A 24,462-nucleotide genomic window follows, 5' to 3' on the forward strand; every position below is an offset into this window, starting at 1 on the left:
TAAAAGCGTTTATTGATATAGGGCACAACCAGATGTGTCTCACTAGCGATGAGTTGCAGGCAAAGGCTGACAGATCCAAGCAATTGAATGAGACAGGGGAAAAAAATAGGGAGAAGAAGGGAATAGATCACTTGATTTTGTAGGTTTTCAAATACAGTTATCCTCTGCCAGAAGTTAATAACTTTCGACTACCTGTTTCAGGCAAATCAACTTATCTCATGTATACCAGGCCAGGCACCATCAGTGACAACAGACCAAGTGTCACCAAGGACTAGAGTCAGTCACACAAGAGGTGGGTCAAACAAGCTGTGGGTTTGTTTTAGGTTTTTTTTTTTTTTTGCATTTCTGAGCAATTTAGTGGGGCAAAGGTGTGAAGAAGCAAGAAACAGGAAGAGCGTGTGGATGCTAAAGAAGAAGACAGCGTCACGCCTTTGGATGAAGAGGATGAAGGGATCTTCAATATTTATCAGGGTTATGAAACAAAAGATAGCTCTTGTCAGCTTGGCTTGCAATCAGACTGGAACTGCTTCAAAGGATATAGGAACAGAGTACAAGAAATGCACACTATAGTCTGGCACAGAAAGGGTCATACGGTTGGTTCAAAAGGAACTGCCTGCTCTCCCAGTATGGAGATAACCAGCTATACACATCAGCTAAAGAGATAGATGCATCTATCTCTTACACATACAGCAACTGCAGGGTTGTCCAGAGGCCAGGACACTTGAATGGAAAAAAAAACATGAAAAAGTTGTAAACTAGTGTTGCAATGAAATACCAACGCTGAGGGGAGACAGGCCTCTCTATCAGGACTGTATTTTCTTTATAATGCTAACTGAATGAAAAAGGGAAGTAATAATTTAAGATCAATAAATCAGTGTACCAGTAACGTCATTTTCATGGCCAATGGCTGCATCTCTGAAATAATCATGGTCATAAACCTTAAAACCCCAGAGTGAAATCCACAAAACAATTTAAGAAATTAACAGGGGGGTGAAAATCATAACCAAAATACTCGGATCGCTGCTGACATTCCCCTGGCACACCTGAAGTGGCTAAACCTGCGTAGGCTGATGGGGAAAGAAAGGCCATTAATTTCCTGCATACTCCTTCACAGAGGATGAGTGAGGTGGGCACAGACATGACTGCCTTTCAGAGTAGCCTGGGCTCAGCTGGATATGATCCTGTCCCTTCCAGCCTAACCCAAGACAGCAGGGCTGGTGCATTCATAGGCATGGTGTAAGTCTCTCCCCAGTCCTAAGCCATTACTCCCTCCCTCAGGCATAACAATATGCTGCCCTAATAGTAAGTGATGGGTAAACTCACAAAATAACATTCAGGAGGCCAGTGCAGAGCCTTTCCCACTGCTCTTGCACCAATGCCTCTTTCGGAGCATCGCTTTTGAAATCGGCTTGAAGTATTGCCATCATCTGATAGGCAAGAGCAGCCAGGAAAGGGAGAAGCTGTCCTAGGACACAGAGCAGTCGCAAGATATTCGGTATTTTTCAGCTGAGTTGTAAGAGGCAAGAAAATATAGCTATTCTCTTCAATATGAGCTATTTTTCGTATTCCTGTAAATCCAAAGAAACATAAATCACCCAACAGGCACTACTGGTACAGTAGGCAACTCCTTTGTGAATTGGCTCATTTAAGCATTCATTTAAATACAGTAATTAAGATTTAACACAAAACAGAAGCTGCTTTCAGATGTCATTTTGAAGGCCAGATGATCTCCTCTTTATTAATATTGTAATTTTAAACTATTGTCAGCTGATTTCTCAAGGATCAAGCTGTGAGCAAAAAGAACGCACTGCTGAAGTGTGTCCTCTTTACGTAACACAAGCCTCAATAAAAATGAGAGACTGATTATAAACCTGTGATACACAGGATGGATAAATGGCACAACTAAAGCTTGGGGTGCTTTACCTGGACGATAGGAGGGAATTTATAGCTTCAGCATCTGCCATTCACCTTTTCTACTTAACACCATATGGAAGAACACAACAGCATTTAAGGCAACATATTTCTGAAAACCTTTACAAGAAAGCCAGCAGCTTGCTGCAAATGAAAAATGAAATCCTGGAGGGAACACGAGCGCTTCTCTTCCTTTCCATAGGCATGCAGAACGCGGGAACGCGGGGGAAAGCAATTAAAGTATGATGATTCTAAAGGGGGATAATTATTACACAATTACTTGAGAACATTACATTTATTGCCCTAATTAGTTTTTATTTTCCAAATAGGCAGTCTTGCTCATGCATTTTTCTTGCACCTAGGAAGGTTTTCCCTGTTTTCCCACTTCTTCACTAAGGAAAGCTCAGCCTCACTGTCTACATGTATCCTCTATTTTGTGACTTTAGCCTCTGGTTAACCTCACCCTGCCACCAGTTTGTTTTAATCAAAGCAAACCATGTCAGGAGATGGAATATAGTTTGCAATTATATGAACACACAAGCAATAACCTGCTATAGAAAACACAGTTTGCGGAAACGAAGGGGGGTGAAATCACTTCACTTTAGAAGGAAAGTGGGGTTTATATGCTTACACTATAAAACAATGATTTTTCTCTAGAGGGTTGTCTTGCCAAAGCATATTCCTGGCATTCCAGGGGCTTTTAAAAACTAAAAAAGATTTTCTTCACCTTTTCCTGTATCGGTTGGGTCAAATATTTTTATATAAACCTATGAATTAATAATGAAATTTGAATAGTCCAAGTGCTCCTCAGTTCAAAAAACATCCTAAAATGCAATGAAATATTTAGAGCTATCAAAGTTTTTGAAGCAATCATAACTGATGATTAATTGGGATGATGAATACATGTGGGGGAGGCTTAAAAACCTGTGAGATCATATCATAGAGAGTGGCAGATATATTTAAACATTAATGTGCCGAGAGTTACCACAGGTTAACTACTGAATGGGGTTCTAGGCAGGAACTAGACAAGACGATGGGGAGAAGGACACCATGAAACCACAATTACTTAATCAACAGCCAAAGATTTCTTTTCCTTTCTGAAACTCTTTTGTCAACAGTCCAGAATTTTATACTTTTGCTTTGCTTTCCATCAGTAGTGGCCCAAGGAATGTGTCATGCAAGTAACTAAAGTCATAACACCTAAAATAAAGCTATTACTGAATCAAAATGAGAATGAAATGCCAGTATAAGGACGAGCCTATGGATATAAAAACCAGCTGATACCCAGCTATCCATTTTCAGTTAGCAATTCAGGGTTTCATGTTCTACATATGAATAAAAAAACTAAATACAGGTAGATGAAAAATTATTTGTGACAGTGTGTTGAGTTTTCTCTGAGAAGTTTAAAAATAAAATAAAAACAACCAATTTTAATATCTTCACTTCGTGCTGGGAAAAGTCCTGTTTTGCAGATTTGGTGCAGAAAGGGAGGGTTTGGTGGTCTGAAGTGCAAGAATAGCCCGTGAATGCTTATATCCCTTATCTATTAGACAATAAATACAAGCAAACAAGAAGTATGGAAAATTTATCTCCTCTGCCTTTTTAGCAGCATATTGCACATACATCTGATTTTGACTCATCTCCGATTCAAAGAGGCAGGAATTCAAAGGCTAAATATGCATAATTGCCATGCAATCCATGCAGTTGCATGTGCACTGCTTTAAGCATCATGTATTTTATTGCCATCATATCCAGCTATCAAAAATTAAAGTCGAATTTCAGTTTATCTCAGTAGTAACAAACACTTTTACTCATTTACATTAAAGGCAATCCCAGGCAGTGGAATGTGCAATATGGAATGGAAAAACCTTTGGTGGTATTGCAGAAATCAACGTGGGGGGTTACAGTGATGAGTATTTCATCCTCAAAGCAACCACTTTACAACCATCCAGTTGGCACATACATGTAAGTCAAAGAAATCACTAAGCAAATTACACTGAACTCAGATTTTATAACCACACTTGGTAACCATTAAACCCCTCATACCCTGCCCAAATACACACACACACACACACACTTCCACCTACATCTTTTCTTCAAAATTGCTTCTTCCACATAGTTTACACACAAGCTACAGATAATATCAATTTGTGATCCTGCACCTAGTGCACTACCCAAACAGCCTCTTTGCAAGCCTTGACAATGATGAGAGCATCCACCTTGCCATCTGTCCTCAAGAACAAAAGTTCATGCACTTTTATGCTTCATATCCTACATTATCTGCTTTTTAATGTCATTTCATTAATTACTAGCAAAATTGCCATTCAGCTACTAACCAGGTACACTGATGCCGTGCACACAGTGTAGGTATCTGATGTTCTATTTTATTGCTATTTTGCTAGATAATAACAGAAGCAGAATTTGGAAGGAATCAACACTTAGGAGCAATGAAGTCTCACAGAGGTAAGAGCATTTTAACTTTGACAATTTACAAGCTGTCAGTTAACTTTCACATCAGGTATGCACCGAAAGTTATTCCTTGAAAATTCTCCTTCTGCTTGTTGAAAGAACGGATGATTCTGTAGAATAGTTCCCTTTACAAAGAACTGTTGAATGTGTAAAGAATGTGTAAATGTGTCATAAAAGAATGTGTAAAAATTGGTACTGGAAGATACCGATTTCCTAAAACATCTGGTACACCACCGGCATAAGAAAACCCAAATAAATCTGGTTCTGCAAATTTTCACTGTGAAGCAGAAGAGTTTTACATATATCTTGCTAACTGCCTCACTCTAAAATAGGAAATTCCTTTCTGCTAAAGACTGAACTAAGCGATACTCAATGGCTAGACCAGATGGTGAGGTTAAAAGTTTTGTGCAGCATCGTAACTTGGAGCCTGCTCTCCAATGCTCTGTGCCATCCTGCTGAATGCTGCATGAACGCTGCATGCCCAGGGTGGGCCAGCTAAAGGGTAAGGTGCATATGTGCCCATGACCCCTTACACGTAATCAAACTGCATTCTCGTCAGCACTGATTAGTCCAGAGAGTTAGGAACTAGCAAATAAATGTATGTCTCCACCCGGCTAGAAGGACAAAATAAGGATGTTTCTATATAGTGAATTACAGAGTTTTGGAGAGGCAGTGTAGCAAAGCTTCCACAGGCAGCATTTAGCTTCAAGATTGTTTCTGCTTTATGAACAGAAGCTCCCCTTCGTTAATAGCAATTTAGCCTCAATATTAATTTGCATGCATGACACATGGTCCCTTGGAATCCTACATCTTCATGATTACTTAGATCAGCCGCAAAGCAAAGCTTGGTTTAATGCAAGGAAGCACATCACAACACAACCACTGAAGATGCAGGAGGTAAAGTTTTTTTCCTTCAAGATTACATAGTCAGCCCACTCCCCCCCAAAATACATGAGATACCAGCACCAAACCCAATCAGCATGCGTCTATGTAACAGTTCCATTATTAAACTTCTGTATTTAGAGATCCACTCAGAAGCTGACACATCTCCAGAGTAATTTTTATTTCTTTGGACCCACTAAGACCTGCGTCTACTGAACACTGACTGTTTCAAGCTGTGTTAAAATACATTATGAATGCTTCCCTGAGAACAGGAGTATAAAGACAGCAATGCAGGAGCAGGAGTTTGACATGATGCTTCCCCCTTGAGGGGGGGAAGTTGGAGATAAAGTTATATAAGCCTAAGTGACAACAGGGCATCATCAGCCACAGCTAATAGTGCCTTTGAGCTGGGAGATGTTTGTTAGCAGTGTCTTTTCTGACTGCCTGGAAGGACAGCAGGTAGAAAGTCTAATCAAAGCTGAGATGATGAAAACAAGGAGAAGCTCAGCTGTGGCAGGTCCCTACAGAGGGCTGCAAGGCAAGTGGAACGTATGTTCAGCTGCAACTTTGTACCCCAGCAGTCAAACCTATGCAATTTTGATGCAAAAGGGGAGAAACAAAGCACGTTTTTTTTTTCCCCCAAAACTGACTGGTGCCAATAAAAACTGGGGTTTTACAATGGGATAGCCAAAACACAGCAGTGAATTTAACATCACAAAACAGAGACAACGGGCAGCACTTAGGCAAATACTTCGTTGTCCTTCAAGGACTGTAACAACAGTGTAAGTCACCCGCACCAAGAAGCTTCTCCCCCTGCCTCTCTCCCCTCTCCTACATGCTGATAAATCTCAGCTGCTGCAACAAATGGCAACTACCGAGTATCTCCACTCAGAGCATTTGCTGGTGCAAGGGAAAACACTCCGCCTTAGCAGAAAGTTTGGTTGCCAGTAAAGCAGGTAATAAAAGTCTGAATAGTCTTAGATGGGGGCACAGTGTGCAGCAAATCGCAGGTGACAGTCTCTGCTGCACACACGGCTTTATTTACACTTGTAACTTAACTGCTGCCTCAACCAGAATAGCTCCAGTGCAGAGTCAATGCCAAAGCCTCTAACCTCGTTCTAATGCAACTCAAACCACATTTGTCATCCTGATGAGAGGAAAAGCAACGAAATAAAAGGCATTTTGGATGCTGTAATAAACGCAGCGCTCGGTCTTCGTACCTTTCAACAAGTGACTATTGCCTCATTTCTAGCTCTTATGTGTTCATATTAGGCTTAGGTTACCTGAAAATCCCTGTCAATTGGCAAAGCCCAAGAGGACGACGATAGAAACTTTCAGATCGAGATTAATGGAGCAGACGCGGGCTAGGGGAATACTTCTCTTTGTGAAATAGCAGCATTCAGCACCTCCCGATCAATCTCACCACGAGTTCAACCGCATGTACAACAACCACCCTCACCCTAAACAACACTCTCCGGACCAGGGAGCACTTGGGGACAGGGTAAAGCAAAACAGAAAACCTTTCCTTGCTGCCTGCTCTCAGTCCCGGAGGATGCTCCGCGGTTTACGTGAATTCGCAAACTGACGAAGATTCAGCAAAGGGGTTTTAACCGGCCGGGGGAAGGGGCTGAGAGGCAGCGGGCTGGGGCGCAAGTGTCCGCGGCGGAACTCCCGCAGGGTGCGGAGGCAGCTGTGCGCGGCCGCGGCGCGCTCCTTCCTCCACGTTGCATCAGCAGCACGTACAAACCCGGCACTCACCCGCGCCCGCCGGAATACCAAACACCGGGCTGCGGGGCGAGGCACGGAGCGGAGAGCACCCACACTGACTTGGGAACACACAACAACACCCCCCCCCCACCACCCCACACCGCCTTTCCCCTCCCGCGGAAAGGGACGCGGGGTCGGGGCGGGGAAGGGATGTAGGGAGGGATAAAGGAAGGGGGGGCGGTTTACCCAGCGTTAGCCCCAGCACCGCCACTTACATTCTATCAGCCACCAGCAAGCGCCCGTCGACCATCATCTCCGGAAGGAAATCCAGCTTGAACGAAGAAGTCATGCTGTGCTCCGGGCGCGCCGCGGCGGTGCGGAGGGAGGATGCGGCGGGGCTTCGGCGGCTCCCACAACTGCGCCGGGCGGCGGAGAGGCAGGCACAGGTGCGGAGGCCTCCCCGCGGCAGCCGCCAGCCCCGGCAGTTGTCACATCTCTCTTCCCCCTTCTCTCGGTGGCTTTCTTTTTCCGCCAATCCCCTCCGAAATCGACTGCTGAGGCAACTGTCGGTGGAGCGCCAGGTGCTGAGCTGGGAGGCGGAGCCATCGCCCCGCTGCGGCTCCCCGTTAACCCCTGCGCCCCCGGGGAGAGGCCTAGAGCCCCGGAGCGCGGCGGCGGCACGACGGGAAGGGGGGGGGGGCACACACCGGGACGCGCGGCCCGGTTCGGAACAAACTTTGCGGCCTCGCCGCCGGGGTGGGCACCGCGGAGGGTACGCGGGGAGAGGGGGGGGGTGAGCGGGCGAGGGAACCGCGCTGGTTTTGGTACCGGCGCAGCGGTCAGTGCCGAAGTGGGAGCGCTGGGAGCACTGAGGCAGGGAGCGCTCTCTGCCCAAATCCCTGCTTACTCAGCCCCTCGGTACCCGTTTAAAGTGGTGTGGCTGGCTGGAGGGAGACTGTCATTAGTAACTGTGCGCTCAGCGATCAGAAGAAGTAAGGGGTTCAAATAAGTAACGGCGATAAATCCTGCTTCATGCTTTTTTAACCTGCCAAAAGCCCGTGCCCAACCCGGCTGCACCCGGAGCTGGCCGCAGCCGGCACACACACAAGTGACACCATCCAGGCGCACGCAGAATTCCACACATACAAATAGCTGGAGCCACCCTCCCCACGCTACCGCCCCCTGAAAATCTGTATCCATTTTCCTTTGCATCTCCAAACCCTCCTTGCTTCAATACAAAAGCAGCTCCAGGCAAAAGAATATTAACATATTTACGAAGATTACTGGCTGATCTGAGCAGTCTAGACAGACAAAACGCTTCTCTGCACTGTGTGCGCTTCTCCTTCCCTATCGCTCTCCAGGATTTATAATTTGATTTGTTCTCGGCAGTCAAACACTCGCAGAAAAGTAACAAAACGCGAATTAAAAATTACTCAGCTTAAACTTTTCCAAGACTACTCTAAAATTAAACCAAACCGACCAATAAATAAGTGAATACGCAACAGTCAGGCCAAGGTTTAGTTAGGTTTTGACCAGCGTTGATTTCATAATAAAAATACAGACCAGGCGAGTTGTCCGAATCCAGTTTATTGCACTTTTCCACTTTAAACAGTTAAAAGGAAGATAAAAACCCCTCAGGCTGCTAAAATTTCTGCCTACTTTGCAAGTCTAAAGAAAGAAAAGGTTCACTTGGCCCTCAGCATAATCCCCATAGGACAGCTGCAATCCTGAACAGATATCCACAGTGTTATTAATCTGCTCTGTTCTATATGTTGGCATACTGTCCTCGTCACCATGGCACCTAAACTCCTCTCTAGAAAGGCACAAAGCAAAGCTATGGCTCTTCTTTCCTAAATTGATGGCACTTCCTCCACGCCACCCATCCAGCGCAGCACAGGACTATACAGCGGATAGAACAAAAATCAGTGCCAAGTCGAAATAAAAGGAGAAGCCAGCACAACTTTCTCCAGCTGGAAGCAGCCACCTGGGTTTTGATCTGAGGCCTCCATGGTGGTTAATCCAGCCCACAGCAGAGTTGGATTAACTTTCAATTTCCAAATCTTGCCACTGCAGAAGGGGCAGGTTTTAGCTCAGGAGAAATGCAGACGGCTCAGGGAGGATGAAGATATTCTTTAAAGTAAGAGGTATCCACGCCCCCTGCGCCCTGTGCGGCTGGATCTGCACCTCTCCATCATCTTTTTACTTGGTACGTGCTAAATCTAAGGCTCTCAGTCCCACCAGCCTGTCGCCTTTAAGGACCACAGCCCCGCTGCTGCTGCCTTTTGCCCAGGATGCAGAAGGGGGAGGAAGGAGAGGATCACAAATAATTTTGCTTAAAATCTGCATATGGAATAGTGAGATCTTTATAAATTTTCCCTGTTTCACAAGGTGTAAGTGCTTAAAAATGCTTCATTAAAACGTATGTTCTTTTGAAATATTTATTTTCCTTTTAATTACATGTGAATTAGCTGGAAGAAGCTGTAGGGAAGCCCTCTTACTGACTTAAGCCTTCTCAGCAGTTTGTTAAATTCTAGCCTCAAATCCCTTGAGGGAATAGTGGATTCAAAGCAGCTTTTAATCATACTATAAGGAGGGTGAAGTAGTATGTAAGTAGGTCATAGAGAAAGCATTACAAGTGCATAGGTTATTGCTTTATTTAACAACTACAGTGTAACACACTTTTCAAAGCACATTTGCTTTTGCCATTTAAAAGTCAGAAGCAGGAGCAGGGTCAAATGCAAAAAGGAACCCACTCTATAGAAGATACTGAGATAGGACTCAAGGAGAGCTTATGGGGAACAACTGCACTCGAATAATTTGGGTCTCAAACATAAATTATGTAGTGTCTGTGTATGCATTAACTCTCGAACGCAGAGGGTAAGTGGTGAAAAACAAAAACCAAACCCCTGAGCGTTTCACACACTGTTACATGCTCAGCTCTGTTATTTGTCATATTAATGCCAGTGTCTTGACTGGCACGTGTGCACAAAAGAGCAACTTTTATTAAAAATTAAGGGGAAAAATGGAAGCTTTGGTCCGTTACTGTAGTACAGAGGGGAGTGGGGAGGGGGAATGGCAAATGAACCTGCATTAATTTTCACAGCATAAATCATACAATAGATCTAAACACTGGCTTAGAGGAGCTGCATTATTGCTGTGCTATCGCTGCCTGCCGATATTAAGCTTTTTCAGCTGGTGGAGCATATGGTAGTTTTGAGGAAGGAACCTGGAATTTGGAATCACAATCCTCGGGCTTTAATGCTATTCCATCTACTAGTCCAGATGTGACCTCCTGTCCTCCCTCCCCTTGTCTCCGAGGCCCAGAGCCTGCTTGCCCCTGCACTCACATCATTTACTCTGTGCCTCGGTTTCTCCGTACGTCTAAGTGGGGCAGATGAAGCAATTCCACCTCATCCCTTGCAGATTAGTCACCGCTCGAGCAGCATTTCAAACACGGAGCTATATACAGTTCCTTCAAACAACACAACCTTTGAAAACTGAACACCTCTTCAGAGCAAAAAAGAACCCTTAAAACCCACAAAAAGTTCAGCAAGAGAAAGGCAGGGCTTGGGCGGTGGATTGCTGTCGAGCACATGAGCTCACTCTGACATCACTGCCTGTGCTTCCATTCAGCAAGTGACAGAATGAGCAGACACCCCCCTTCCCATCCAGATCCTGCAGCCAAATCCAGCTTGGAGCTCACATCACATCACCTCTCCATAGCCCCTCCTCATCCTTTCCTTAATTGCCATTCTTTTAATCAGCTTGCCCCAAGTACCGGGCCAAGGAAATGCTACTGTTGGAAGCACTTCAAGGGAAAGTTTCTGAATGACTTCACTCTCTCCCAAGCCTGCAAGGCAGTATGAAGAGAGTTCAAATCCTCTGCTTTATTCCCCCCTAAGCCAATGAACATGCTCGGGATTCAAGCTTATCTCTGGCATCAAAGCCAGTTTCTAACAGAGGTGGCAGAAGCAAGAGCTCAGCGACAGCGGTGTAAATTTGGAGCAGGCTCAAATGACTTCAGTGGAATCACTCAGGATCTTCCGCTAATGCGAGGGGAAAAAGAAATCTGGTCCAGATAGCATGAGGGAATGCAAATGAGTTGTTGCCTGTCTTTCACAAAGAAATAACCTTCCAGGCAAACCAGGAGCCTGGAAGGCGTAGCATCCTAATAACAGAGAATACAGCATTTTAGTTTGTGCAGCGGGATGTGAGCCTACCTGCCTATAATGGAGGAAGCACATCCCCCTAAGATTTAGTAGCAGAATTCTGGAGGGAGAAGAAGATGGAAGGAGAGAAAAAAGGAAAGCAAAGCACATGAATGCACATTACACAAAGCATTTGGGTAGAGTGAAAGAATGGTGTAAAAGCTGTAAACAATTAGAGCAAAAAGCAGTGCATTTCTTTGAGTGGCAAAAAGTAATGGAACGGGTTCTGCACCAAAGTTTTACCATTTGTGAAGGCTTTGACTGTCTGTAACAAATCCCCCTCTGCAAGTTAGATCTAACACTGGAATAAAGTTTTGCATTATGAAGCCTTGACCTTGCAGTAAGGATTCTTTTATTTATGAAACTAAACACACAATAGTCCTCCCTTGTCTCTACATTGGAGAGACATCAATTTGATGGATGGACCACTCAGTGGATAAAGAACTGGCTGGATGGCCGCACACAAAGAGTTGTGGTCAATGGCTCAGTGTCCAGATGGAGACCAGTAACGAGTGGTGTCCCTCAGGGATCGGTGTTGGGACCGGTCTTGTTCAACATCTTCGTCGCTGACATGGACAGTGGGATTGAGTGCGCCCTCAGCAAGTTTGCCGATGACACCGAGCTGTGTGGTTTGGTTGATACCCTGGAGGGAAGGAATGCCATCCAGAGGGACCTGGACACTCTTGTGAGGTGGGCTGATGCCAACCTCATGAGGTTTAACCATGCCAAGTGCAAGGTCCTACACCTGGGTGGGAGCAATCCCAGGCACAGCTACAGGTTGGGCAGAGAAGAGATTCAGAGCAGCCCTGCAGGGAAGGACTTGGGGGTGTTGGTGGATGACAAAATGAACATGAGCCGGCTTCAGTGTGCGCTTGCAGCCCAGAAAGCAACCGTATCCTGGGCTGCATCAAACGGAGCGTGACCAGCAGGTCGAAGGAGGTGATCCTGCCCCTCTGCTCTGCTCTCGTGAGACCTCACCTGGAGCATTGTGTGCAGTTCTGGTGTCCTCAACATAAAAAGGACATGGAACTGTTGGAACAAGTCCAGAGGAGGCCACGAGGATGATCAGGGACTGGAGCACCTCCTGTATGAAGACAGGCTGAGGAAGTTTGGGCTGTTCAGCCTGGAGAAGAGAAGGCTGCGTGGAGACCTCAGAGCAGCCTTCCAGTATCTGAAGGGGGCCTACAAGGATGCTGGGGAGGGACTCTTCATTAGGGACTGTAGTGATAGGACAAGGGGTAACGGGTTAAAACTTAAACAGGGAAAGTTCCATTGGATATAAGGAGGAAATTCTTTCCTGTGAGGGTGGTGAGGCACTGGAATGGGTTTCCCAAAGAAGCTGTGAATGCTGCATCCCTGTTGGTGTTCAAGGCCAGGTTGGACAGAGCCTTGGGTGAGATGGTTTAGTGTGAGGTGTCCCTGCCCATGGCAGGGGGGTTGGAACTGGATGATCTTAAGGTCCTTTCCAACCCTAACTATTCTATGATTCTATGATTTATCTTATTTTGAGAAATAAAACAATTTGCATGTAACCAAAACCCTTTTAAAAAAGAAAATTAAATCCCTGGTTAAAGGTTATGAATGAATTTCAAGTATTGAAGTCTTTGCTGTCTGTGAGGCTCCCCCCCTCTTCTGTCGGCTATTGTAGCCGATCAGTCATTTCAGAAACAAACGTCATTTAAAATTATCCCTGTTAAAACGTACCTCAAATTAAGCATTTCTAGAGCTTTCACTTGAAGCACATTGATATTATGTAAACTTGGTTGCTATAGTAAAACTTCCCACTCACTTCCCCCCCCCCCCCCCCTTCCTATTTTATACCACCAAAGAGGTGATTTCATCCTGCTGTGGGTATAAGGCCTTTGTTCCATCTTGCGGGTAATAATCCAATCTTTCCAGAAACAATTAGGCAAGATTTTATGGCACAAGGCTCCATGTGGTGGAGGGCTTTTAGGAAAGGCCTTTAATTTGGAGGAACACCCTGCTTTTTTAACAGCATGCAGGTACTTGGGATAGTCGATTGGGACCCTCAGGTCCAATCCTGCACAGTCCTAGTGCTGAGCAGTACCATCTGCTCCAGTTGAGCTATCCATGGCACTCAGCACTGTATTTAGCAAATACTAAAGCAGTAACGAGTAAATATTTGCAATATTTGCAAATCTTACTATCCTGTTATTTATAGCCCTATTGAAGAGCATCACTATTGATCTGTAGGTGTTGCCTTTGCATAGTGCCTTGTGCATATAGACACAGGACGACGGCTATTGTCAGCCTGGTCTTACCTCTACTTGGCAACAGGCATTGACTGTTTTTTCCTCTTCCCCTCCTTTTTTTTATGGACTTCCTTATCTTTTCATCTGCTGACTGATTCCATCAACAACCACTACTCAACTAAGAGAGAAACTGGGGCCCTGCATGCACCGGGCAGACCTGATTCCTACTAGGCAGCAGGTTCATTATTTATGATTAAAAAAGGCACCTTTCCAAACAACACTGAAAGAAGGAACTTAGTGTTGTTGGATTTAGCTACTGTATTATGTTCAAGTGAAAATATAATCTTGTATTACATAGGATATGAGGAATCACGCATCCGCTGCTTGTCTGCGTTGCTCCATCCTCACCATGCGGAAGAGCCTTAGGCCTTCACAGGGCAGGGGAAAAAGCCCACTGTAACAGAGGGAGGTTTTTACCTTCCTCCCCACCATCCAAACCCACAAGAACTTCTGGGAGACACAAAAACCTCTCATTTTGAATAAATCTGAGATTTCAGAAGAGTTTTGCCCACCCGGGGAGGTCGGATACTGGGAGAGATGCAGGATCAGGGAAGCACATGGTGAAGACGGGCTGAACACAGCTAAAGGCTGGACCAGGAGCAGATGCTGAAGGCCAGCTCCAACTCCAAAAGCAACGGGCAAAGGCAAGTGTGAAGTTCTAACATGGCATCAGGAAACCAAGAGGTCAAAAGACACAGGAAGCCAGAAGTAGACTTATTTTTAAAGGCAAAAGGAACCTATTGCACTCTACTTTGAACAGCAGGATTTTCAAAGGGTTAACCTCCATCTGCCCTTCTCATTCATTTCTACCACATGTTTTTCTTTCTTTTCCCCTGTAAATGATTGGATCTCACCTGATGCTCAAACTGTGACATCTTTAAGGCAGGAAATTTCACAGGTCTGGGTTTTTTCACTTGTTCATGAAGTGCTTAGCATACACCTCAGTCCTCAAAAATAACAATCATCCCGATAATATGTAGAGTGACTATTCCTGTTTGACACCATTATTTTCCACAGACAGAATCCATTAAACCTCAGACATGAAGGACAGAAATAAAAGGCTGCTGCAGTAACTGTAAAGCATTCGGATGTGCAGAAAACTGCACCGTGCCTGGTTTTGTTGTTCCCTCCCAGCCCCAAATGAACAGTGAATGAATTTCCACATAGGTCAGACCAAAAGGTCTGCTTAGGCTATGACCCTGGCTCTGATAATGGCTCGTAATGCATACAAAGAGGAAGAGCATGAGTACGGTAAGTGCACTGTGATCCTTCCCACCTCCCAGCAACCGGTGGCTGAGGGATTTCCCTGAGTCAAAGACTGCACCCAAACCAACGTGTTTAAGAGGCTCAAAACTGCTGATTCAGTTCCCCCCACCCCCCCCAAATTCTGTTTCCGTAGGAAACACTGATGAAGTCATATGTTTATTACTCCCAGAACTGCCTGTTAAATGGGCTGTTCTTAACAATTTCCGAGGTTTGGGGCTCAGTACAACAATCAGGAACGTTTGCTTTCTTTTGTGAGGTAGAACATTAAACCCAACTTAGTGCTTAACGTAAAATGCTTCACTTCAGTAAAGCCACAATAATTCATTTACAACTGTAAAAAAAAACCCCAAACATTGATAACACAGTTTTGTAAGGGAAAAATGCTGAAACCATGAAGTTCCTAGGGCAGGCATCTCGTTTGTCATCCTTGGGTGAGAAAGGCTCTTTAGGAGGCATTCTGGTCACTTTGGACTGCTATATTCAGGGATGGGGGTTAACTGAGTTAAATGTATGTTCATCAGCCGCGCACAGACAGACCTCCATATGATTCATTGGAGCAGTACTGCAGAACACCTGGTGTTGCCAATGCAGTTCTGTTAGTGTTTTGTTATTTTTAAAGGGGGTTATATAACTCCCTCATTAAAATTAAATGTGGGCTGAAATGATGCAGGCAAATTCTCAGGCTTTGGAGTGAGCTCCTTCCTTGCATTTCAGCTGAAGACAGATCGGTTTTAGGCTGAGGAGAAGGAAAATGAAACCAAGAGGTTGTTACAGTTGAAAGTCGAGTCTCCAAGAATTTAAGTTTCCTGATAATTCACCGTTTCCTTTCCAGAGGGCCTCAATTCTTCACATGCTGACCTGCGGCTTGCAGGGAGAGCAGGTGCAGGATTTGAATCTCAAATTCACTCTGTAGCACAGCTCTCCTATCATCCACAGCTATCTACACTTGCAAGGTTCAATTTCCAGATGATCTATGTTCAGGTGCCCTTCCTTTTCTCTTCACTCCTCTATTTGTCTAATAGGAACAGTAAATTCCCATATCCTCTCTCTGATTCTCTGTCATTTCCCCCCTCCTTCCAACCTTCTGCTCTGTCTTCCTCCCAGTGGCAGACTGTTGTCTGGCATCCTCAAAGGCTGCTCTTGAAGATGACCGGCTGATTTGCTGCCATGGGAACTCCAGAGCGAGGACAGCATTTACCCCTCGCACACCAAAGGGCACACGCAACAGTTCCCCACGCCACCCTTCTCTCCAGTAAAACTTTGCCCTCCTCTAGTGCACAAGCCTTACAGGGACATTGGGAGGCTGTGCCTTAAATAACAAGAGTGCTGCAGCCTCTCCAGCGTCCAGCAGCAGCCACTGCTCTATCATATGGAGAAAGGTGGGAAAGTCTAATAGCAAATGTGAGCATGCAAATTGCTTTTCCAAACTAGAGGAGAAAAAGCTTAGGCAGCAAAGCATGAGGCTCAAAAAACCCCTCTCTAATGTAATGGCAGAAAGCATTAGCTTTATTTAATTGCCATGTTTAAAACTTCCTAAGCAATTTCATCGATAACCCTACTCCTTTGAATCAGAGAGAGTTAACTTCAAAATAGGTTATTCTACCCAAATAGGCTAACCCCGAGTATGCTACATGGAGAGACAAGCAAGTAATTCTCTCCATTCCCCACCCCCAAACACGACTTTTTAATTGAAATAGAAGGATCCTTTTGACTTGGCTGTGTTTTGCAGGGCAGCTTGTGCTCCACACAGTGTCAGTGTCAGTCAGTGCACAGGCAGGTTTACAGACCTGCGAGACTTTCCTACCAGCACTGACTCACAACAGCCTAATCTGGTAATGTGGGCTTAATGCATAATATAATTTCACGAACCACCTGGAAAACTGACTGCAAATATGGGAGTCGATGCTTTCCAGAAATGCCAGTTTAGCCGTTAGTTCGGAATCCCTGAAGATGGATCTGTCTGATACTAGCCCACAAAATGGTCCCTGATCCTTAGACTATGACAGAAAATGAAGTTGTGTGTGAGAACAGCTAAAATCCTTTCCACATCCTGCTCGAGCTGATTGCTAGTTGTGCTGTCTCTGTCGCAAGACCAGAGTGAGAGATGAGATAATTAGGGCCCAGATCAAGATTTACACCAAATTTGGGAAAATTCCTACCCCCATCCATCCAACGAAGGTAGTTAACCTTCAGTGCACCATTAACTCACCAAGAACAGTATTAAAGCGCCTTTAATTGATGCATTTACTTCCGCTGCGGGGTGAAATAACACAAAGCCAAAACGAAATAAAAAAAGCTTTTTTTTTTTTTTTTTTCCACAGCAAGAGTGTTAGAAGGGAAAAAAAACCCCAACCCTGTTGTTATTTCCTCTGTGAGGATGCCAGCAGTCCTGTTTCATAAACTCCAGCGATTCATCACCATCCCAGGCAGCCAATCATTCCGCAGGTCAAGTAGAAATGGGCTGTAGAGCCAGCAACTCCTGCTGCCCCGATAATGCATGTCATTCCAGGCATGGCGACATGCTTTCTCAACAGCTGCCATTTTCAGTTACCTTTTCTATGGCTGACATACAAGTAAATATGTTGGAAGCAGTAAAACAGTCATAGGGAAGCAGTTGCAAAGATAAATAGCACCTGCGCGTGATAATCTCTAATGTCATTAGGGAGGAAAGAAGGATGTGTTTTGAAACGGAACTTCTTTCTTCTGAAAGCATCACTTGACTTCGGGGGTTTATGTGAGTGTGACTGAAAAGGGGGTTTTGAGTCTGGAGTTTTTCCCCTCCTCGAATAAACATCCAGACGTTTGTCTTTGTTATAATCTTAACAGATATAACTAGGGAAAAGGGGGGGGGGGGGGAGTGAAGAAAACAACCAAGAAAACATGCAGCATGACAGAAAAAATCTTGCAGTTCGCTTGTGAGAAATACTTTGTGGAGCTAGGTTCTGCTGGAATTCGGTCATGCTCACTTTAAGAAACACAACTGCTCTAATTAAGGGAAAAGAAAAGCGTTTCCTTCAGTCGTTTCTTTTAGTTTTAATTCCTTATCATCTAACTTAAATTTCATGAACTACGTGTTCAGTAAATGTCCTCTGTATTATATTTAGTTGAATACATCTTTGCAGATAGAAACTGAGTGGAAGTTTGAGGGCACTGACTATAGAAATAAACCCCTTCAATGAGAAACATTTAAACTTGTGTGCACGTGTATGGGTGTACAGACGCACACATATTAGATACAGAGCATGTGTAATTCGTGTACATATAGCACATAAAGTCCTTGTGCCTGCACACAAATGGTGAAAAAAACCCAAACAACCAAACCACCAAACTGTTCCCAATAACAGTTCTGGAACAAGATTCCAAATGCATTAGATTATCCATATTAATTTATGGTAATCTGCAAATGAATGATGCAGAGACAGTACAGGTTATACAAAATGGTACTTGCATTTAATGAGAAACTACCACAAAATATCTTCCAGACAGATACAGTTGCATCTTCTAATACCCTCTGAATTAATACCATGCAAAACAGAAAGTACAAGCTATGTTTCCCCTTTGGAGCAACTGACTCTTTAAATGCCAGAGGCAAGCCAAGCTTTTCTCTCCATACAAAGTCCTCTTAGACATCTTGCTTTCAGATTTCATCAACTTAGGTGTTTTCAGGGCTGTAAGCAGTGAACTTTCCATCAGCAGCATCTTCAGCTAATTAACCCTCCTGATTACAATAATTAGTATTGATTCACTCCTGAATGACTTCTTAAGTATTCAAGCACAATCTACACTTGCAGTAAAACTTCTAGGTATGAATATTAATTGAATGCTCTCCTTTGTTTTTCAGCCCCCAAGGTATAGTTTGTAATCTTATATAGAATCATGGAAGGGGTTGGGTTGGAAGGGACCTTTAGAAGTCATACAGTCCAACCCCATGACACACTTCCACCAGAACAGCTTGCTCCAAGCCCCTGTGTCCAACCTGGCCTTGAACACTGCCAGGGATGGGGCAGCCACAGCTTCTCTGGGCACCCTGTGCCAGCGCCTCAGCACCCTCACAGGGAAGAGCTTCTGCCTAAGAGCTCATCTCAGTCTCCCCTCTGGCAGGTTAAAGCCATTCCCCTTGGCCTGTCCCTACAGGCCCTTGTCCCAAGCCCCTCTCCAGCTTTCCTGCAGCCCCTTCAGGCACTGGAGCTGCTCTCAGGTCTCCCCTTCAGGAGCCTTCTCTTCTCCAGGCTGACCCAGCCCAGCTCTCTCAGCCTGGCCCCAGAGCAGAGCTGCTCACGCTCTCTGAGCATATTTGTGGCCTCTTCCGAACTCTCTCCAACAGGTCCACGTCTCTCTTATGCTGGGTGCTCGACAGCCTGATGCAGGACTTCAGATGGGGTCTTATGAGAGCAGAGTGGAGGGGGAGAATCCCCTCCCTCCACCTGCTGGTCAAGCTCCTTTTGATGCAGCCCAGCATACAGTTGGCTTTCTGGGCTGCAAAGGGACACTACTGGATCATGTCCAGTTTTTCCTCCGCCAGTACCCCCAAGTTGCTCTCAGCAGTGCTGCTCTCTATCCCTTCATACGTAAATTTGGCAAGAAAAACGCTTTAAGTTTTATTCTCATTCAACAACGAGCATGTTAACGTATTGGTACAGAGCTTGTGGTTCATGAATCCAAATTAAAAAGAGAAAACAAAGACTCCTGCCTAACACGTAAATCACTTGAGTTTCCTACAGCAGCATGGAAAGCCAGTTCCCAGGTTAAGACCTATCCTGCGCTTGCTCTGACAGGTAGGACCAAGGACCGTCTTTCTTTTTGACATTACACCTGGTCATTGCAAGAACAAGTAACAGCTCATGTAGAGTCTGAATTACCTCTCCCAGCGCTGTTGTGGAAACAGATGTTGCCAACTTTGACAACTGCAGGGCACCACCTCGCCTTGTGAATGGGTGAGATTCAAACTAGGTAACGCTAAGGACACCTGCAATGCTCAGGCATAAGATCTCTTGAACCTATACAGTCCCTCAAAAGGTGACACTTCTCTTAAAGCATGCTAAGAAATGGCTTGTGTTACACATTTACTTCACCCTCTTTGATGTCAATAATAATTATTACAGCTCAAAAAAGCAGTATTTCAGTAAATATGCATAGAAAGAATATTTGTTCTTCAGTAAAGCTCACATAGACTAATTCAAAAATTAGTCTTTGATGTGAATGCAGTGTCAGAAAACATCCTTGGAAAAGAACAGAGTAATTGCCAATCCAAGACACAAAATCTGTAGTATATGTGTTTAATGCAGTATTTTATCTGAAAACATTAAGAACTACTGTAAGTTTAGTATGAACTCACCTCTGAGAAGACAGATTAGGAGCCAGTTTCAGTATTGAATAGTCCTTACATGTGCTGCCAGGTGCCTGGCAGTGGCTGCTACAAAAGTGGCTGAAATTCACCCTACTTTGGACAATCACTAAAGGGGCATTTCTGTGTAACCGAGAGCGAGGGATCCACTTCACTGCCACCCACAAAGGGCAGCAGCTGCTACAAAGGCCAGGCTGCAGGAGGATAACGTGCTGTGTTATGAAGTGATAAAAAAATACCCCCCCTCCAGTTCTGGCAGAGCAGAGCGGTTCTGAAGGAGTTAATGCTTATCTCCAAAGAACTTCTTCCAAGAAAGTGAATTATAGCATGGTCCCGTTGCATTAAACACCATCCCTGCTTTCTTCATGTTTATGCACAACACCCAGCAAACAAGCATTACCTGATAATCCATAACCTCTAGGCTGCCAGAGCCTTATATGTGATATTACCTTTTTTGTTCACATAAACTCTTTCCTATTGATTGATCTCAACACACAAGGGAAGGAGATGCAACGACAACAACAAAAATGCAAACCAGAACAGCAGGTACTCCGAGGCTCCCCATCAAACATTTTGCTGTTGCAAACACACGCTTTAGAGAGCTCTGACTGCTACTGAGAAATCCTCAATGCCTTTTCTTTTTCAATTAAGGGGTCCAAGAGACCCCTCAACCCATATAAATCATGCACTAGAATCCAGTTTAAAAAAGCATGAAACCCCTACAGTCAACTGATCTGAGCAAAAAAATAGAGAAACCACTGATAAATATCGCTTTTCTCTCAGCAAACGATTACAGCTATTATTAAAAGCAATACATTTACTTAACATCTAAAGCATTTAAAGACTTCAAACAGTTTCAGGAACTCCGCAGACTGACGACAATTCATTTGATTTAACACACAAGCTGCTGTCCAAGGAGTAACTTAGATTTGTTCAAAAGCTCCATAACGATTTCTTTTCATAATGCATAAGGTACCCGAGCATTCTGCCAAATTCAAACGCAGAACTGTTAACCGTTCTAATGCTAAACTACGGCTGTCTAAACAGAAAGGTAATTCCTGAAATGTCATATGAATAATTTGCTAGATTTTGGGATAGGAATCATCCAGGTAAATTATTCTGCTTGACCTTAAAAATTCTAACGTATGCTAATAGCTGGATTATAAAAATGGAAAGTAGCATGGGCTCACGCTTCGAGGTCTGATTTATCATTTTTATTGCATTTTCATTACCTAAACAAAATTAGAAACAGTATCTCCGAAACAGCAGTTAAAGTTGATATGATCAGGCATAAAATCAGGCAAGGGCACGTTTGGCAACTCTGTGTTTGCCAGATTGACAGCGCTATTGTGAGCTTCCAGAATCAATAAGTTTTCTTGCCACAGTTAAAGGAGAGGTTAGTAATAAATCTCCAACTTAATGCAATAGGCATAATTGTAAGATACAAACCTCCCCCTCCCTGCACTATTAGCGGGCATCAAATGAAACAACCATCAAAAAAACAGGCAATGCACTTCATATTCTCCCAGATACATAAAGATGAAGGGAAATTACAAAGGGGTTGAGAAAAGGAAAGGGGGGAAAAAAACACAACCCCAAACCACCCCAGCGCCAGACATACATTAAGCTAGTTTGACAGCACCATTGTTCAGCTGTCCCATTGTCAGACCGAAAGATGTACTCAACGCTACAATGTCTGCTAGCAAATAAACAAAAGACTACATTTTTCAAAGCGGGATGCCAATTCCAGCATAATTCCGTGTTGATGTGTACGTGTGCATGTGCCTGTGTGTGTGTCTCCGAAAAGAGTAGTCGATGCTGGCCCCCCGCTAAACCTTGGAACATTAGAGAATATATGTGTAATCCCACAGATGGGAGTATTTAGATATTTTTAAAGCATCTTCTAGTGGCAAAGGCTAGGTAGAGCATTAGTAACTATTTACATAGGCTAAGTGAAAATTAAAGTGGTATTTAGGGCACTAGCTCTAATATGGAGTCTCCCTGAGCTTTTTTCCATGCTTATTCCATGCCCAGTGCATAATAATGAAGCAGGCAGAAACATTGCAAAGGAGGTGATAAAAGAAATATCAGCTCTCATCTGGGGGGGGGGAGAAAAAAAAGCAGATATATTATATATTTATTTTGTTCCCTCCTTGCCCTCTCCATCCATTTGTCATCATACATGAAAATGTGCGATTCTAACTAGTGGAAAAATGCTACTTGCACACAGCAACGCCTGTCTTTTCCTTTAAATAGGGAAACTACTTAATACACAGCACCGGTATAGTTGCAGCGGGCCCAGGCAACTCGAAAGCACGCGTTAAAACAAAGGAGACAACATACCTTAAAAGCAGCTCCTCATTTCTCATAGTAACAGCGGATTTGGGACAGCGCATGCTTTCTGCACCGATATTCTCAACAAAAGCCAGTTCAGAAGTGCGCTCAAACATCAATGCCACAGTAGCTACTCACTAATGGCTACTCTTTCTCTCTTTCTCTCTCTAGGCAGACGCTGAGTGGTGGAGCAAAGGGGCCCCTGCAGATTCACTAAGCAGAAATAATCCTCTCTGACAAGTTATGTTGTCTGGGCATATTTTACATTAATGCACTGTGCTGCCTATAGGGGTCTTGTTTGCGTTCACTCTAGCCTAGCTGGTGTTAGCTCTCTTAATTACCATCCAAAAAAAAAAAAAAATAGCAACATTTCCCCCCCATATCCCTCCTCTAAAAAAATATAAAAATATAGGTTTTTAACCGGAAGAAAAGGGGGGAAAATCTATGGGTGAATGAGGGAAGGCTTTCTCTCTCTGGAAGGATGCATCCTTGATATGGATCTTTTGTTTGCCCTGCAAACTCGGTGAATTCAGTGGCAAACAGATGCTTGTGCACTTTAAGGGAATTGGGTTAGAGGCTTTTTCTGGGGCTCTGGAGTCGCAGCTGGAGCTTTTGCTCTCTCCCTCCTTCCCTTCCCTGTTCAAGGCTGAGTGGCTTTATGGGACCTGCCAGCTCACATCAGAGAGGCAAGGGAATATTAATGCAGGCACCTGGGGATCTTCTTCAAGTTTTCAGTTTTTCTTGGCAATTTTAACCCCTCCAAAAAACACAAGTCCAAACTCCTCTGATTTTAACCCCTCCAAGACACAGCTCAGTTACCAAGTAACCGAGTTTGCTTTAACCCAGACTGTTGCACTTGGCTTTGGCAGAGTTCTCACAGGCGGGAAAGGGTTTTGCATTATTCAATGATTTACTCACTTCCTATGTATGAAAGGAACTATAGTGTGACACTGATTTCAGGGAAACAGCCTCTTTGGCCCTGCCTGGCAGATCCGCCATGGAATTTGCAGAACCAGGTTGTGGTCTTCCCAGTTGCCAAGGTAGTCAGAAAGAGGTTTATTTTCACATCTTGATTTCACCTTCTGCTGGGTAAATCTTTAAACCATGTGGCTGTGATTGAGGCAGGAAGATGGCTGGTTTGGTTTGGGTTTGCTTTAGTTCTTTTAAGTCTACATCAGATAATGGAGTGGGTGCTTATTTAGTAGACTGAAAAAGCCAACAAGACCTCAAATGCTTTTCTCAGTCAAGCGCTTTTCTGCACCACTGTGGCAGTAAAATGCATCTTAAACATGATTCCTCTGAGTTCCTTTTAACATAAGAGCATGCAAAACTCACTCAACACAACTCATCCAAACCTGGCAACCAGTCAAAAACCCAGTGGAAGTCAAATAGACTGAGCTAGAAATAGATCTGGACCTCAAAACATAAATTCAGACTTTCGTAGACTTCTGGATATGCCTGTGGTTGGGCTGAACCTCCTTCCCTACATTATATAGTACTGCCTTGAACATCCTGATACGGTGCTACTGCTTCTAATTCCTTAACAGAAGTTGGCATTTAGGAGCTTGATCTTTTTGGTAAACTTGAGTCTGGGAATGAAAGCACAGAGGGAGCAATCGTCAGTATGAATATACTGGTAGCAAGATCTTGCCTTTCTGATAGCAGCTGTAAACTTCTGTTAAGGTCATAAATTGTTTGCGACAGAAACAATCCTTTTGTTCTACACTTCTCATTGAGCACTCTGAGACCTTGGGATTAGTTTCAGTCATTCTGACATAATATTTGTCAAATGACCAGAAAACAAGTCAAAAAACAAACCTAGGCATAGTGCTCTTCTAAGGATGCAAGGAGAAAGATGGTAGTTTAGGAAGCATGGATATCATGGAGGCCTGAAGTCAAGAAAAGTCAGTTTTCAGTTTGCTTCCCTCTTCATCTGCAAAACATGACTGGGATTCTAGTTGCTCTTGTAATAGAAAATAATAAATCATATCTTCTGATTAGCAGTTCAGGCCAATTCCATGTTAAAATGTCACGCTCCAAGGTCACAGCTTGTACTCCATGCTAAAAA

The 24,462-nt window shown here is 44.1% G+C and overlaps 1 protein-coding gene across 11 annotated transcripts in view; it reads right to left on the reverse strand.

Moving 5' to 3' along the window:
- CELF2 (CUGBP Elav-like family member 2) overlaps positions 1-24,462 on the reverse strand; it is a 563,407-nt gene that overhangs the window by 241,346 nt on the left and 297,599 nt on the right. For 4 of the 11 annotated variants that reach the window (XM_057403779.1, XM_057403777.1, XM_057403778.1 and 1 more), the window contains exon 1: positions 7,245-7,470. The exons of 2 other annotated variants lie outside the window; for them this stretch is intronic. In XM_057403779.1, the coding sequence (XP_057259762.1) occupies positions 7,245-7,318 (74 nt within the window). In that variant the 5' untranslated portion in view covers positions 7,319-7,470. Of the gene's footprint in view, positions 1-7,244; positions 7,471-22,403; positions 22,726-24,462 lie in introns of those variants that run through there. 5 more of the 11 variants (XM_057403773.1, XM_057403771.1, XM_057403770.1 and 2 more) reach the window with 3 other exon arrangements.

Source organism: Pezoporus wallicus, unplaced genomic scaffold, assembly GCF_028554395.1.
Source record: "Pezoporus wallicus isolate ANWC-B61680 ecotype Strahan unplaced genomic scaffold, APGP_CSIRO_Pwel_v1 contig_6978, whole genome shotgun sequence".
Classification (NCBI taxonomy): domain Eukaryota; kingdom Metazoa; phylum Chordata; class Aves; order Psittaciformes; family Psittacidae; genus Pezoporus; species Pezoporus wallicus.